Below are 16,857 nucleotides of genomic sequence, written 5' to 3' on the forward strand. Positions count from 1 at the left end.
TTCCCCCCAAAATGCTTTATGTTATCTTAAAACTTGGAGTCAATTATGGTGAATTCTGAAGACAAAGCACTCTGAGCTGGGCATCCTGGCTAACTAGCCTTTCATTCCCTCACACACTCATTTATTCATAGCCTCCCTCTTTCAGATAAGGATTTGAGGCAGGTTCCAACAAAGGTAACATAAACATGAAAGTTAAGACAATAGAACCAGCAAATCAGCACTAAGTAGAAGAGGGAGAAGCAAACATGCTGATTATGAAGAATAACAGAGCTGCAGTGATCGGGTAGCAAATTTGAGGGTGAAAAGAGAAACACAGTAAGTTAGTTTACTTTAAAACCAGAAAGGAGAAAACATTCCAGTTCCTCAAGGGGAAAAGCAAAACAAAACAAAACTTTTTTTCCTCTGATAATACATTATAAAAGAAACTTCTTGGGTTCCTAGGTACTGGTGAATTTTCTTTTCTAGCTCTGAAGTTCATTGAATGACTTTAAATAAGCCATTCAGTTGTTCTGGCCTCATTTTCCAAATCTGTAAAAGGGAGAAGATAACACCTGTCTTTTCCCGTCTTATAAGCAAATGCTAATGACTCATAATTAATAAAAGTGCTGTGGTACCAACACAAATTGCTATTATTTGTCAACGAAATGCATTATAACTTTCATAAGTTGTGATAAGCCATAATTTGTGTCTGAGGCTTGTGATAGATTTCCACTATTACCACTGCTCCTCTCCATGGCAACCCCCCAAAAAAGATTTTCAAAAGTGATGTTTTGAGTAAGAAGACCCAGGAAGAGGATAGTCTAGTGTTAGGAGAAGACAATGGGGAAGCATATTTAGCCTCATCCCTAGGCACTGTGACAGACCCCACTTCCAGGCTGTGTGACCATGGTTAAGACGCTTGTCCTTTCTGAGTCGCTTCTTCCTCACCTCTCAGAAGCTCTTGTGAGGATTAACTGAGATAATGCATGCAGAGCTCTTAAGAGAACACCTGCCCACAGTGAGTGGGCAATATGTGTTGTCCCCACATTGGCTCCAGGAGACCCCCAGCTCTCTGAGGAGCACAGTTTGAAACCACTTCCTTAAGCAATGGAAGTCATCGAGGTGTTTTAAGTAAGGAAATAACACAGTCTAATTTTTATTTTAGAAAAAGCATTAGAAACAATTTACCAATTGTTGAATTGGTAAAGAATGATCTTCTTTTTTCGGGGCAGGGGGCACACTTGTAGGATATGGAAGTTCCCAGGCCAGGGGTTGAATTGGAGCTGCAGCTGCTGGCCTACACCACAGCCACAGTGAACCCAGATCTGAGCCACGTCTGAGACCTACACCACAGCTCATGGCAACACCGTATACTTAACCCACTGAGCGAGGCCAGGGATCGAACCCACATCCTCATGGATACAAGCTGGATTCATTTCCACTGCACCACAGTGGGAAACTCCTATGTTTATTTTTTGAGGAAATTCCATGAACCTCCATGTTGCACCATTTTACAATCTCAACAGGGTAGAAGTATTCCAATTTCTCTACATCTCTGCCCACTCTTGTTATTTTCTGTTTTGTTTTGTTGTTGTTTTGTTTTATTTTGACAGCAGCCATCCTGGTGAGTGAGAGGTATATCTCATTGTGGAACCTTGTCACCATTTTTATCAACAACTTAGAAGACACAGAATGATAGGATCTAGACTCAAAAAGATTTCATTTGGCTGCAATGATGAGCTAACATTTTAATATATAATATCTTGTCTGCAAGTAAGAGAGCTTCTCAAAGACAGGTGTGAACCTGAGCAGCACACACCCAGGCAGGGCATCACAATCATCCAGGGAACTTTAAAAATATAGAGAAGATAAATTCCCAGACCTCCAGAAGCAAGATTTCATGGGTGCCCCACCCCCACCCAGTGATTCTGATATTCAGTTAGGTTTGGGAATCACCAAGTGTGGTCCCAAGACCAGCAGCGTCAGCGTCACCTGGGAACTTGTTAGAAATGCAAGATCTTTAGGCCACACCCCGGATCTGCTGAATAAGAAACTCTGAGGGTTGGGGCCTAGCCATCCATATTTTTTTAATGAACACTTCAGATCATTCTAAAGTTTGAGAATCACTGTTCTAGTAAAGCACTAAACTCTTTTTCAACATAGAGCATCTGTGATTTGATGAGTGAAAATCCTTTTACAATAGCAATAAAATCCACTAAATACAGGGTATGAATTCAACTTGGGGCATAAGAGTTAGTCAAATAAGGAGTTCCCATCATGGCAAAGCAGAAACAAATCCAACTAGGAACCATGAGGTTTCGGGTTCGATCCCTGGCCTCACTCAGTGGGTTAAGGATCCAGCGTTGTCATGAGCTGGGATGTGGGTAGCAGACGTGGCTCGGATCGGGCTTTGCTGTGGCTATTGTGTGGGCCATCAGCTACAGCTCAGATTTGACCCCTAGCCTGGGAACCTCCATGTGTCATGGGTGTGGGCCTCAAAAGACAAAAAAAAAAAAAGAGTCAAAGGAAATTACAAAGATCTAATAGGAGAAATAAAAGAAGAAATACATAAATGAGAAACTAGATTATTTTCCTGATGGGAAAGGCCCATGCACAAACTTTATTCAATTATATTTTCCTTTTGTGGAATAGAGGAGGAAAAATGCCACTTTTTTAATTTTAATGTATTAGGGTCAGACCTGTGGTACCAAATTCTTTTTTTTTTTAGTGTTTTTTTGATTTGTTTTTTGTTTTTGTCTTTTTTTTGCTATTTCTTTGGGCCCCTCCCTTGGCATATGGAGGTTCCCAGGCTAGGGGTCTAAACGGAGCTGTAGCCACTAGCCTACGCCAGAGCCACAGCAACGCAGGATCCGAGCCGCGTCTGCAACCTACACCACAGCTCACGGCAATGCCGGATCGTTAACCCACTGAGCAAGGGCAGGGACCGAACCCGCAACCTCATGGTTCCTAGTTGGATTCGTTAACCACTGCGCCACGACGGGAACTCCTGTGGTACCAAATTCTAAAACAAAGTGGCAGTTCTCCAGATAGTACAAAATCAAGTTTACAACAAAAAATATTTAATCAATAGACAGGACTAGACATTCCAGAAATAAATTCAAGCCATTATAAGAGCTTAATCTCTTAAAAAAACACATAGGATGCACAACAGGAGAAGGAATCACTAATACAGTTTTTTGGAACATATCTTTGTTTGACCATTCATTATTCATCCATCAAATGTGTGCTAGTTCCTGTGACGGATGCTGAGCATAGATGAGAGGGTATGTGTTCTGAAAAACCTCAAGCAGACCCATCAACATCTGATATGCTGGCACATAAATGGACAGCTAAGAGACAATGGATGGATGAATGGATGGATAGATGATGGATGAGAGGGGAGAGAGAGAAGCCCAGGAGAAGCTCTCAGGAAGGCTGTCTCATCTCTCTTGAGTGGAGTGGGAATGAGATCTTCCATAAAGGAAGGCAGTCCAAAGGATTGCAGAGGTTCAGGCAGACAGAATGGGGAGGATTTTTCAAGCCTAGGACCTTGTTCATACAGAGGCCTGAAGACAGAGGAGAGAATCCAGGGCATCTAGAGACCAGCTGGGCATGTGGTGCAGAGCTTGCCCTCAGGTGGAGATGGGTTAGCCCGCAGCCCTGCTTCTCACCCCATACTCCTAAGTTCCTACAGAGCACAGAATGAACCATAGACTTGCCATAACTTTCTGATGGAAGCAGAGTGATGTTTTCCTAGCTCTGCTGAGGTGATAGATTTCTGCCTACTGAAGAAATTAAGTCTTCTTTCAGAAGCAGGATTGGACTGTGGTATATATATAAGAGCATTTGCATGACAAAGTGTAATTAAACTCCCAAGAGGAAACCATACATTGGAAAAAAATATGCAAGAGATAAAACTTATCAAGGCTCCATGGCAAATAGATAACTGGAGACAGCGTAAAATCAGGGAGAGTGGATGAACTTCAAGTCCATCCAGCTCTTTACTGCTTGTTTGATGGAACCTCTACAGCCAGATTCATTATCTTTCTTTTTTTTTTTTTGTCTTTTTGCCTTTTCTAGGGCCGCTTCCATGGCATATGGAGATTCCCAGGCTAGGGGTCTAATCGGAGCCGTAGCCACCAGCCTACATCAGAGCCACAGCAACGAGGGAACCGAGCCATGTCTGCGACATACACCACAGCTCATGGCAACTCTGGATCCTTAACCCACTGAGCAAGGCCAGGGATCGAACCCACAACCTCGTGGTTCCTAGTCAGATTCGTTAACCACTGTGCCATGACGGGAACTCCCAGATTCGTTATCTTTAAGCTGAGAATAACACTTAATTGCAGAGCTGCCGTGAAGATTAAAAGAAACAGGAGTTCCCATCGTGGCTCAGTGGTTAACGAATCCGACAAGGAACCATGGGGTTTGATCCCTGGCCTTGCTCAGTGGGTTGAGGATCCGGCGTTGCTGTGAGCTGTAGTGTGGGTCGCAGACGCAGCTCAGATCCTGTGTTTCTGTGGCTCTGGCATAGGCCAGTGGCTACAGCTCCGATTAACCCCTAGCCTGGGAACCTCCATATGTCACGGGAGTGGCTCAAGAAATGGCAAGAAGACAAAAAGACCAAAAGAAAAAAGAAAAAAGAAAAAGATTAAAAGAAACATAGAAAAGGACTCATATGGATTTGCACATAGTAGGTGCTCAAATCATGTTCCCTTCCCTCCTTTCATTTTTATGACCTTCAAAATGAGCCAACATTTTTGAGTTATTTGTGCCAAGTACTTCACATACATTATTATCTGTATAACAACCCCATGAGTTAGGTAGTATAGTTATTCCCAGTATACAGATGAGAAAGTTGAAGCACTGAGAAGTTAGGTGACTTGTTCCATATTTGAACAGTTACGGAATGGAGATGGGATTTGAGCCCAAGTCTTTCTTTCTTCAGAACCCAAGTTTGTAATCCCCACTGCACGCTGCCTCTCAGCAGGTGGTCTAAGACAGTGACTAGGCAAACTGTCCACAAGGAGAATTGAGCAGAAACATCACTGTAAGAAAAACCCAACTGTGGTGGAGGCTGTGGAGAGACAAGTACACTTCTAGGGGAATAAAGGCTTTGTAAAAGGCATCAACCTTTTCTAGAAGAATCTGGAAGTGTTACAGTGAGGGCAATAGAGATACTGCCTGTGACCTAGCCAGGACAACTGTGGCTGAGAAGCAGGAGACCTGGCCCATGTGTCCCAGCTATGTGACTCTGGCTAGGCCCTTTACCCCTTCCAGCCTCAGTTTCCTCATCCACAAAGTAAAACAAAACAGAACAGAAAAACAATAATAGTTCAGTCTCTGAGGGATTATGTAAAGTTCATTCACTGCTTTATCGATTCATTGATTCACTTATTCATTCAATACATATGTGTTGGGAACCAACTTGTGAGTAGACACTCTGCTGAGAGTACCAAGAAAACTAATACATAGACCTTGATTTTGAGATACTAGTAAATAATACCACTGATGTGAGTATGCTTGGTAAACTATAAAGCATTATCTAAACAATGTTTGTTATTATTATCTCCTTGGCTGGGGGAGGGGTCATGTCCCAATAAAATAGCTCAAGTATTGCTTCTAGTAGTGAGGCTGACAGAATGCCCAGTGACAGAAGAATGGCCAGGCTAAAGCATTCTATAACTCTAAAATGTTAAGGGCTCTCATTCTTCCAAAATAAGCATAGTTGCTGGGAAATAGGAATTTTTTTTTTCTTTCGGGGGATTGGTCTGTTTGGGCCATAGAGGTGACAGAAGCAGAAGAGAAAATCACCCTGCATAAAGTTAATGACAGTTCCAGAAAGTATAAATCAAACCAGCACACGGTGATGACTAAATCGGAATCTGCACCACTGCAAATTATTGGAAAAGGAAAAAGCCAGTCATGTACCTGAGTATCCTGTCTGCAAGATGAAAAGTAACCAATTAGGTTTTATCCACCGCCTCCAGCCCAGTGGTTTGGGGAGTTGTTCTTGCCTTGGGTCAATATGTCTGAGTTGTTCCTCATAGCCTGCCTGGATGCTGGTCCTAACTCTGCCTTTCATTTCAGACTATGTCAACCTGTTCAGCACCAAGTGTCATGGCTGTGATTTCCCCGTGGAGGCTGGTGACAAATTTATCGAAGCCCTGGGGCATACCTGGCACGACACCTGCTTCATCTGCGCAGTATGTTTTTAGCCTGGGGTCCTGACTTTCTCAGAGAGGGCAGGAGGGACCAAGTGAGGTCAGACAACCCACCCACGACATCCCTTTCCACTCTGGCATTCTGATATCCTGACCACTTTTTAAAATGGGCAAATACTATGGTGCCTTGATATGGCACATTTGAGCAAAGTTTTATTACTAATAATGATTTATAAACCAGTGTGGCTTTGTTATTCTCCACTTCATTAAAGAAAACAGAGTATCCTAGGATCTGGCAAACAAGCAGTTTGCCTCATCAGAACTGATCTCAATAGATGCAAGGAGCGAGGAGCTCCTGCTGTGGCACAGTGGGTTAAAAACCTGACCTCAGTGGCTCAGGTCGCTGCTGGAGGTGCAGATTTGATCCCTTGCCTAGTGCAGTGGGTTAAAGGATCCAGCATTGTAGGTCGCAATTGTGGCTGAGATTCAATCCTTGACCTGAGCCCTTTAATATGTCTTGGGTGGGGCCATAAAAACAAATAAAAATAAAATGGAGAGTTCCCGTCATGGCTCAGTGATTAATGAATCTGACTAGGAACCATGAGGTTGCAGGTTCGATTCCTGGCCTCGCTCAGTGGATTAAGGATCTGGCATTGCTGTGAGCTGTGGTATAGGTCGAAGACATGGCTTGGATCCTGCGTTGCTTTGGCTTTGGTGTAGGCCAGCAGCTGCAGCTCTGATTCGACCCCTAGCCTGGGAACCTCCATATGCCATGGGTGCGGCCCTAAAAACACAAAAAAAATTAAAAATAATAAAACAAAATGGAAAGTGTTTTAAAAAAAACAAATGGGGAGTTCCTGTTGTGGCTCAGCGATAATAAACCTGACTAGTGTCCATGAGGATGTAGGTTTGATCCCTGGCCCTGCTCAGTGGGTTAAGGATCTGGTGTTGCCGTGAGCTGTGGCAAAGGCCTGCATCTGCAACTCCAACTAGACCCTTATCCTGGGGACTTCCGTATGCCGTGGGTGTGGCCATAAAAATAAATAAATAAATAAATAGGAGGAGCAAATGATATTTTAATTTAAATAGGGGTGGGTGGCTTCCTATGGTTATAGGTTAAGATAATCTGAAAAAGAATAGATATATGTGTAACTAAATCATTTTACTGTGTATCTGAAATTAATACAACATTGTAAATCAACTATATTTCAATTTAAAAAATATAATGAAGTGACTCAAGGGTTTTCCCCCAAATTTTCACCTTGAACACTCAATTGGAGCTTATTGACTAATCCTATGAAAAGCTGAGATAAGGTTTCTTTGATAGAACTTTTAGAAAGCAGGACTGAGTATCATTTCATTTTCCTAAATAGTCCTGTTCTTGATATGTAGTTGCCAGGAGGTAGCACCTAGATTAAGTATTAACCATGTGCAGTTTATTTCTGCTGAACAGCCAGGTCATTTTTATCGTGAGATTGGCATTTTCCTTCCCAAGGGCTTTAGGTTGGGGAGGGGACACTGCAGTGAGGCTGCTGACATTTAGACTCTGCATTAGAGTTGAAAAGTAGTCATCCCTGATAAAGCCCTGTAATGCAAGTCTGTAATTAACTAAACTTTATTTGGGAAAATCAGTGTGCTACTACTGGCATTTTTTTTTTTTTTATCAGAGCTGCTCACGGTCAATTTTGGGAATGTGTGAGAGATCTGTGTCATTGAAAACTGAATAATTTTTATAGACTTATGATATAGGACAACCCTGGTCATAAAGTTTACTGCAGTTCACTTCAGCTTTTACACTTCACTTCCACATCCCCTCCTGTTTGTGGAAGTATTGTCTTCACTCTGTATATTAGTTTGCTAGGGCTGGTGTAACAAAGTACTGCAAATGAATGGCTTAAACTATAGAAGTTATTCTTGCACAGTCTGAGGGCTAGAAGTCCAAATTCAAGGCACCAGCAGGGCCATACTCTCTCCTAGCTCCTGGTGGTTGCCAGCAGCACTTGGTGTTTCTTGAATTATAGCTGCATAACTCCAATCTCTGCTTCCATCGTCATGTGGCTGTCTTAACTCTGTGTGTCTGTGTCCTCACGTGGCATGTAAAATAAAGGCTGAGAAGGGCGGTGTGGGTCAGGATGAGTGTTTAGCTCCTGTCTGGCTTTGACACTTGAGTTCTAATGGAAAGGATATGAATCCTACCTTACTTGGGGAAAGATGACTTGCTGACCCTTCTTTTCCTCTAAGTCTAGTTGTTTTCCTCTAAGTCTAGTTGGGGTGTAACTTTTTCAGGTAGTCCTAGGGCAGCAGCAGCTGGCTGATTTCATTGCCTTCCAATCTGTGGTCAGCACTGTCTATGGCCTCTACTCTTTCCCAGCCTGGCCCTACTGCCACTTGACCTTGCAACCTCAGGGTTAGACCATCTCTGCTGCTCCTCTGTGCTGGGTAGGCTGGAGGCCTCTTCCACCATGAAGCTGCCTTGCATCCTGTCTGCAGTCTCCTGGCCCAAGACAGTGAGCACAACCTCTCAATGACTGTTCCTGCCCTCTGTCTCATCTTACCAACAAACCACCTCTATAGCTCTGTCCTTGCTCACTCCTTGGTCTTCACCCTTTCCAGCTTGACTCATCCCAAAGTTCTCACAACCAGCACAGTCCCAGACCAGGCAGGATCTCCTGGCCAGAGCCCCAGATGCCGACCAGCAGCTCCTTGCCAAGGCTCTCCAGAGCTGCCTTTCTATCTTTCCGGAAACCCACCCTCACCAGTTGGATCTTGGGTGCTACCTTCTTAGACTTGTCTCCAAGTTGTTACCACAGTGAGGCCACCACAGGAGCCTGGTTACACTCAGTATCACCACATCCAGCTAGGATGTTTTCAGATACTTTTTTAGGTCATTGGCTTCCAGAGCCCATTGGCAGCCCTGTCAGTCTCAAGTATCACATCCTCAACTGGGCCATCAGGGCCTTACACATGGGACCACCATGATGCCACTTTCTCTCCAACTCTCTCAGAGTGGGCACATGCTCACTGACCCAAGCTCATCTCATGAGGGTGATTTCTCCATCCTCTTGCTTACTTGTACATGGGAGCTCCACCTGCACTTCTTCTCATGTCAGTGTCCTGGATGTGGTCCCCAGTGCTGCTCCCCATTAGGGATCCTTAGTGCCCTTTCTGAGGCTGGGGTCCATTCCAGCCTATGTGACTCTTCAGCTGACTCTGGCAGTTGGCAGATTGCCCACCCAGGGCCAGACTACATACTGGGAGTCCAACAAAGTTAGTGAACAACCTCAATACAAGTCCATAAGCCCAGAACAATTTCGAGTCAACATAGCCCCTCTCTGCTGTGGGGTATGGGAAAAATGAGTTTAGAACTAGAGTCTTAGAGTTCCTGTCGTGGCGCAGTGGTTAACAAATCCGGCTAGGAACCATGGGATTGCAGGTTCAATTCCTGGCCTTGCTCAGTGGGTTAATCATCCGGCGTTGCCATGAGCTGTGCTGTAGGTCACAGACTCGGCTTGGATCCCATGTTGCTGTGGCTCTGGCGTAGGCCGGCAGCTACAGCAACGATTAGACCCCTAGCCTGGGAACCTCCATACGCCTCAGGTGTGGCCCTAGAGAAGCAAAAAGATTTAAAAAAAAAAAAAAAAAAAGGAACTGGAGTCTTGTAGCCCCAAACATGGATTCCCAGCTCTACAACCTATTGGGTCTGTGACCTGAGCAAGACACTGGGGATCTCTGAGCTTCAGCCTTTCAGTTGTGAAATGGGGTAAAGTCATACCTATCCCATAAAGCTCTGATGAGATTTAAATGACATTGTGTATACACAGGGTCTGGCATTTTACTTGACCCACAGAAGCCTCAACAAATATTACTGATCTCCTATCTTTCTGTGATGTCACCATCTTCAAAATGTACTCATATGTTGTCATCATGGGCATATATGATTTTGCCTCTGTTTTTAAAATGTAGTTATTTCCCTACAAAGGCTTTGCCATGTTTGATTTATTTTTTCCTGGTGGCACTTCATTGGAAAAATGTACCATAAAAATTAACTTAATCATATCCCCATTGAGAGAAATATTAGTGGTTTTTCAGTTTGTGGTTGAGCATCTGTTGCTTTCTTATTCTGTGCAGTAGTTTCTGCAAGATGAAATTCTCCAGAGTGGTGTTACTGGGGTACAGGGCAGGCACATCTTCATGGCTTCTCTTCAGTGTTGCCACATTCCCTGCAGAAGGCTGGGCTGATCCACGTGTCCCTAGCAGTGACAAGGAGGCCTCATCCCCTTTGGGCATTGCTGACTTTTGACTGATTATTTTTTTTTTTTGTCTTTTTGTTGTTGTTGTTGTTGTTGCTATTTCTTGGGCCGCTCCCGCGGCATATGAAGGTTCCCAGGCTAGGGGTTGAATCGGAGCTGTAGCCACCGGCCTACACTAGAGCCACAGCAACGCAGGATCCGAGCCGCATCTGCAACCTACACCACAGCTCACGGCAATGCCGGATCGTTAACCCACTGAGCAAGGTCAGGGATTGAACCTGCAACCTCATGGTTCCTAGTCGGATTCGTTAACCACTGCGCCACGACGGGAACTCCTGACTGATTATTTTTTTTCACTTTTGGGCTATAGTCATGTAAACTTGAAGGTGACAAGGCATTTTTGTTTTGTTTTATTGTTTATTTTATTTTATTTTTTGCTTTTTTAGGGCTGCACCCATGGCTTATGGAGGTTCCCAGGCTAGGGATTAAATCAGAGCTGCAGCTGCTGACCTACACCACAGCCACAGCAATGCAGGATCCAAGCCATGCCTGCAACCTACACCACAGCTCACAGCAATGCCAGATCCTTATCCCACTGAGCAAGGCCAGGGTTTGAACTCTCAACCTCATAGTTCTTAGTCAGATTCGTTTCCACTGCACCACAATGGGAACTCCCATTTTTATGTTATTTTTATTAATTTTTTTATTTTATTGTTTTTGTTTTATTTTGCTCAATTAACAGATCCTAGTGGTATCTCATGAAGTTTTGAATGTATTTTTCCTTTAATTATCAGTGAGGATAATTTTTTTTCTGATGTTTTTGTTAGTTTGCTAACGGTATTTCTTTAGTGAATTTAGTGAATTATCTCTGTAGATTTTAACTTACGAATTTGTATTGGTTCCCTATAAATTTTGGATAGCTTCCATTGATTACCATATGTATGTTCTGCATTCCATTAATTTAATTTGTTTATTCCATATTCCATATTCTAAGTTTCATATAGTTCAACCCATCCACTTGGGGTTGTTAAGCATGTACACTGGGGAGAAAGAGGTTGTTGCCTTTTCTCCCATCTGCCTGTGACAATGCTTTGTCTTCAAGGAATAGCTGAAATCTTTTGCTCATGTCCACCTGCCTCTTGGGCTGCAAGGCCTGTCTCACGCCTGTCTGTTCTCTGTCCCAGGTCTGCCATGTGAATCTGGAGGGGCAGCCATTCTACTCTAAGAAGGACAAACCCCTGTGCAAGAAGCATGCGCACGCCATCAACGTGTAGGGAGCCCAGGGCATCTGATGCGAACGGGCAGGAAGCTGCTGCTGCTGGCAACCAAGGATTCAAGGAGGCTGATGTTTCTTTTTTGGGGGGAAAGGAGAAGACCAGAAGTGACTGAGCCCTTTGAAGTATAACTTTAGTCCTTTCTTCTGCACACAGATCATGTATTTGCATAGTTCAGCCTAGAAGCCAAATGAAGATTCCTGAACCAAGCTAGTCATTAATCCAAGACTGGAATTGTACTTCGAACATTGAGGACAGAATTCCAAGAACTCAAGCGTGAAAAAAAAACCTAACTTTCCCAAAGCAATACACTTCCCTGAGCTCACCAGAGCAGAGACAGAGCTCAGAGCAGTTTTGGAGAATCGGAAGCGTTCTCCAGAGTTGTGTAGAGCGCCTCTGGCAAACAAAATGAAGTGCCAAACAGTCCTCACTGCAGGGTATTTTTAGAGCCCTAGCTGAGAGCTTGTTAGCTAAGACCAATTGGGCTTTCTTCACCAAAAAAGGAAGTGTTATTCCGTGACTCGCGTCATGGAGCTACCTCTGCACATCAGACTTCAGACCTTGCCGGGGTTTGGACATTCTCAAGGGAGCCCAGACATCGGAGAGATGGCTTCTGGGAGCTGCTGGGCAATAGACAGGGCAAGGACGGGGCTGGCACCACAAACAGCTGAGGAAAGGAGGGCTCTTCAGCTGCCCTCTTTCAGTCTGAAACATCCAGTGTCCCTAGAAGGCTTAGCTTCTTTTTGAATTGTGGTGGGAAAGTGGAATTGGGCTTTTCCAGTTTTGCTTTGCTGTGTGTGAGAGATTTTAAAATGACTTTGGGCTGTGTTTGGCATGAATGTCTTGTCTCTTGCATGTGTTTCACTCCCAATCCTGTGATGGCTCACTGATAGAGTCTTCCTCAGCATCCCTTCCCTCAACAGGCTTAGCGACCTGCGGAAGAAAGACAGTGTCTGAAACAGGATGGCAGAATAGGCTGAGGACATGCCCACACTCTGGGTGGGGAAGAGGAGCCTTTCTTTCTGCCAGCTTCAGTAATAACGCAGAAGCTGGCAGGAGCTCCCACATCAGAGCAGTACCAACCTTTTTGTCCTTTAAACACGGCATACTGATTATATATAGTTGTGTTGCCTGCTGGAAGGGAGAGATGGCCTGTTGGATACATATGTGCCATTTTGGCCAGTATTTTTTAAAAGTAGGAGCTAAGGTGATCTAGCAATTATTTAAGTACTTATTGAAATAGACTTGGGTCTTCAAACTTCTTTAAAATATTAGTGATAGTTTGAGTTAAGCATTTTAAAGTTGTTTGGTGATAAAGAGAGAAGCTTAGTGTCTGAGGTTGGAAATGGTATAGTCTTCCGCTTTTACGAAGCGCTGTTGTGATGCTCACAGCACACGGCACTGAGGCAGGAGGTTTGAGTGGATATTTCTCACTGGAGCACAATACTTAGGTGCTCTTCCAACTCACTGCTACTCTCTCTCACTCTTGTTTTGGATTTTCTCTTTGCACGTTTGAAATGTTTTATGAGGATGCATCAGAACACTTTTTCTTCTGAGAACTAAGGCTTCCAGAGGACTGACTTTCTACCTGAGGGAGAAGGAAGCAGCTAGATATGTCTCTAGCAGGAGGTGTATGTTTTGTTTTTTTACAAGGAAGGGTGAAGCCACCAACATCCCCCGGGGAGCACTAGGAAGGACATAAATGTGTTCCTATCACAGGGCCCTACTTGACCTTTGGTGCCGTGAGAAAGTGAATATAAAGCACCAGGCAGAGTGAAATCCGCCAGGAGTGCCTAGAGATTTTTCAGAAGCTGCCAACAAGCATTCTGTTATTTTTGGAAAGTTCAAATATACAGGGACAAGGAGGTTGCTGACTGTAGAGAAAGGCTCTAGGCAGGTTTTCTCTTTAAAAAGAAAAAAGAAAAAAACTATTAAATTATCAGGGACCGGTCTCAAGGAAAGGGAAAAAATTTCCCTAGAGTTAAGTTTCCAAAAGTATCATTTTAAAAGGTTACACACACACACACACACACACACACACACACACACACACACACATGATCATTAAAAAGAAAAGTGAATAGCTCAAAGCAGAACTTTATCATAGTTGTTTATTGAATCATTTTTTTTTTTTACCTCTCAGAGCTAGTATAGATTCTGAGGAACTCTTATATTTACCAAAACACAAAATAAACAATAACAACACCACCAAAAACCATTTTAAAGGTAGCAGGAAAAGCAGATAGTTTGGGTTAAGGTTGTATCTATTTCAGGTTAATATTATGGGTGTCCTACAACACCGAACACAGTTTTTAATAGTTCATGGTGGGGAGTACACTATGGATCTACAGTTCTTGTCTCCTCATTGTTGACATTTATTTAACATTTATAAACATTTTTTTGCAACTGAGTGACTTATATCTGCAGTGTCTGTGTTAGGAATCTAGCTTTTATAATGTTAACTTTTCAACCCAGGTATTCTTGCTTTGGGATTTTTTTTTTTTTAATTTTAACATTTTTGAAGTATGTTAGAGGTGTGCACAAAAATGCTTTGCATGTTTTTTGGCCTGTGTGAATTCGTTTTAGCAAAATAAAACCCCAAAACAGATGTGCAAATACAGATTTTTCTGTGTAAAGTTTTTTCATGTGACATCAAAAGTGGGTTATTTCTCTATGGCTATAGATAAAAGTTTGAGACAAAACAAAATGCCCTAAGGAGAAGAATATATAACTCACCTACTCTTTTGGCTATGTGGCCCAACAGCTGTTTTTCTACCTTGTTTAAACAGACAAGGATATGTGAATAATACAGATATTTTGCATACAAAGTGAATTTACCAGGTAAATAATAACATGAAGACCAGACTTACTTAGCCTTTTCTTTTTGGAAAGATTTATTTAGTTAGTTACTTGGTGATTAAATATTTCAGATTTATTTATTTTTATTCTGTTTTAAATAACATCATTTCAAGAAAGATTGCTGTATTTTCTTCCATACATTTTGTCTTGAAATAAGCTCAGAGTAAAATCCTTTCATGGAATTTTTTTAAAATAATGAAGACCCCTTTGAGGGTACTGTGTTTATTAACACAACCAGTTCATTCTTTTTCAGGGTATTTTGTTTCTAGACATTACTTTAAAAGAAAGCGACTTTTTTCATAATTTATTTGATGTTTAGTACCTGAATCAGATTTTCAAAGAACTGTGCAATTACAAGTAGAAATAAAATCTTATTATTTTGGTGCTTTTTTTTTTTTTTTTTTTTAGGGCCGCAGGTTTAGCATATGGAAGTTCCTAGGCCAGGAGTCTAATCAGAGCTCTAGCTACAAGCCTAAACCACAGTCACAGCAATGCCAGATCCAAGCTGTGTGTGACCTACACTGCAACTTGTGGCAATGCCAATCCTTAACAGATTCAGTGGGTCGAGGGATCGAACCCATATTCTCATGATTACTAGTTGCATTCGTTACCTCTGAGCCACAATGGGAACTCCTATTTTGGTACTTTTTAAAGCTATACCAACTTTTCAAATAGGTGATGGAGAGAAGAAGGCTTATAGTCATAGAACCTAAGGTTGGGGAGTTCCTGTTGTGGTCCAGCAGTAATAAACCCAACTGGTATCTGTGAGGATGAAGATTTGATCCCTGGTCCTGCTAAGTGGGTTAAGAATCCAGCATTGCCATGAGCTGTGGTGTAGGTCACAGATATGGCTCAGATCTGGCATTCCTGTGGCTGTGACATAGGCCAGCAACTGTGGCTCCAATTAGACCCCTAGCCTGGAACTTACATATGCCACAGGTGGCAGCCATTAAAAAACAAAACAAAACAAAATAAAACAAAACAAAAAACAAACTTACAGTTGGAAAGAATCTAAGTGATCCACCTGGGCATTTTCTACATGTAAGAACTGAGGCCCAGAAAGGGGAAGTGGCTTCCCAGCATACACAACCAGCTAGGGAGGCAGCCAGGTGCCATGAAATAAACATGGACTTTGACATCATAATACCAGTGTTTAGATCAAGACTGATCTAGTACCACCTGGGTAATATCAGGAGCGTCTCTCTAAGCCTGCCTTTCTACCTGAAATTGAAAGTTATAACACCTGCATTTTGTTTTGAGAGCCAAATTTATTAACTTCTGGAAGAAAATTGCAGTGTAAATGTTAGTTATTTTTATCACCAATAGAGTAGGGTCAGAACACAAGGCTCTTACTCCTACTTCATTTTCTTAACTCCTACAACTTTTCCATCCAGAAAAAATTACATTGAGAAAACCATCAGCAGGAATATATATTACACAAATACCCAAGAAATATAAACTACCTGAATCAGAATTTGGTATAACTACCTGGTACCAAAATTTCTGCCCTCTTCATTGAGGAGTTGTGCGCAGAATAAAAATTGTTTTTCAACACTTTACAAAGCCAGCATTACCTGATACAAGAATACCACAGAAAAAGCAAATGAGGAGTTCCTGTCGTGGTGCAGTGGTTAACGAATCCGACTAGGAACCATGAGGTTGCGGGTTCGGTCCCTGCCCTTGCTCAGTGGGTTAACGATCCGGCGTTGCCGTGAGCTGTGGTGTAGGTCGCAGATGTGGCTCGGATCCCGTGTTGCTGTGGCTCTGGCGTAGGCCAGTGGCTACGGCTCCGATTAGACCCCTAGCCTGGGAACCTCCATATGCTGTGGGAGTGGCCCAAGAAATGGCAAAAAGACACACACACACACACACACACACACACACACACACACACACACACACAAAAAAAAAAAGAAAAAAAAGAAAAAGAAAATGATAGGCCAATATCCTTGATGAACATAGATGCAAAAATCTTCAGCAAAATATTAGCGAACCAAGTCCAACAACACATTGAAAGAATCATATACCACAATCAAGTGGGATTTATTCCAGGGATGTAAGGATGATTCAACATCTACAAATCAATCAACATGATACATCCATTAACAAAATGAAAGACTGGAGTTCCCGCTGTGGTGTAGTGAGTTAAAGATCCAGTGTTATTGCAGCTGTGGCAAAAGTCACAGCTTTGGCTCAGATTCGATCCCTGGCCTGGGAATTTCCATATGCCGCAGGTGTAGCTGAAAAAGAAACAAAACGAAATGAAAGCTAAAAAGTCATCTCAATAGATGGAGAAAAAGCATTTGACAAAATTCAACATCTATTTAT

General features: G+C 42.7%; 1 protein-coding gene across 21 annotated transcripts in view; it reads left to right on the forward strand.

Annotated features, from left to right (window-relative positions):
- Positions 1-14,290, forward strand: part of LDB3 (LIM domain binding 3) — a 61,271-nt gene extending 46,981 nt beyond the window's left edge. For all 21 annotated transcript variants that reach the window (XM_084996438.1, XM_084996445.1, XM_084996453.1 and 18 more), the window contains 2 exons: positions 6,073-6,188; positions 11,581-14,290. In XM_084996438.1, the coding sequence (XP_084852564.1) occupies positions 6,073-6,188; positions 11,581-11,670 (206 nt within the window). In that variant the 3' untranslated portion in view covers positions 11,671-14,290. The remainder of the gene's footprint in view (positions 1-6,072; positions 6,189-11,580) is intronic.
- The last annotated feature ends 2,567 nt before the right edge of the window (positions 14,291-16,857 follow it).

This window comes from Sus scrofa, chromosome 14, assembly GCF_054392235.1.
Source record: "Sus scrofa isolate SSC_HxYL_T2T_F1_AM1 chromosome 14, Sscrofa_HxYL_maternal_Yorkshire_Landrace_v2.0, whole genome shotgun sequence".
Classification (NCBI taxonomy): domain Eukaryota; kingdom Metazoa; phylum Chordata; class Mammalia; order Artiodactyla; family Suidae; genus Sus; species Sus scrofa.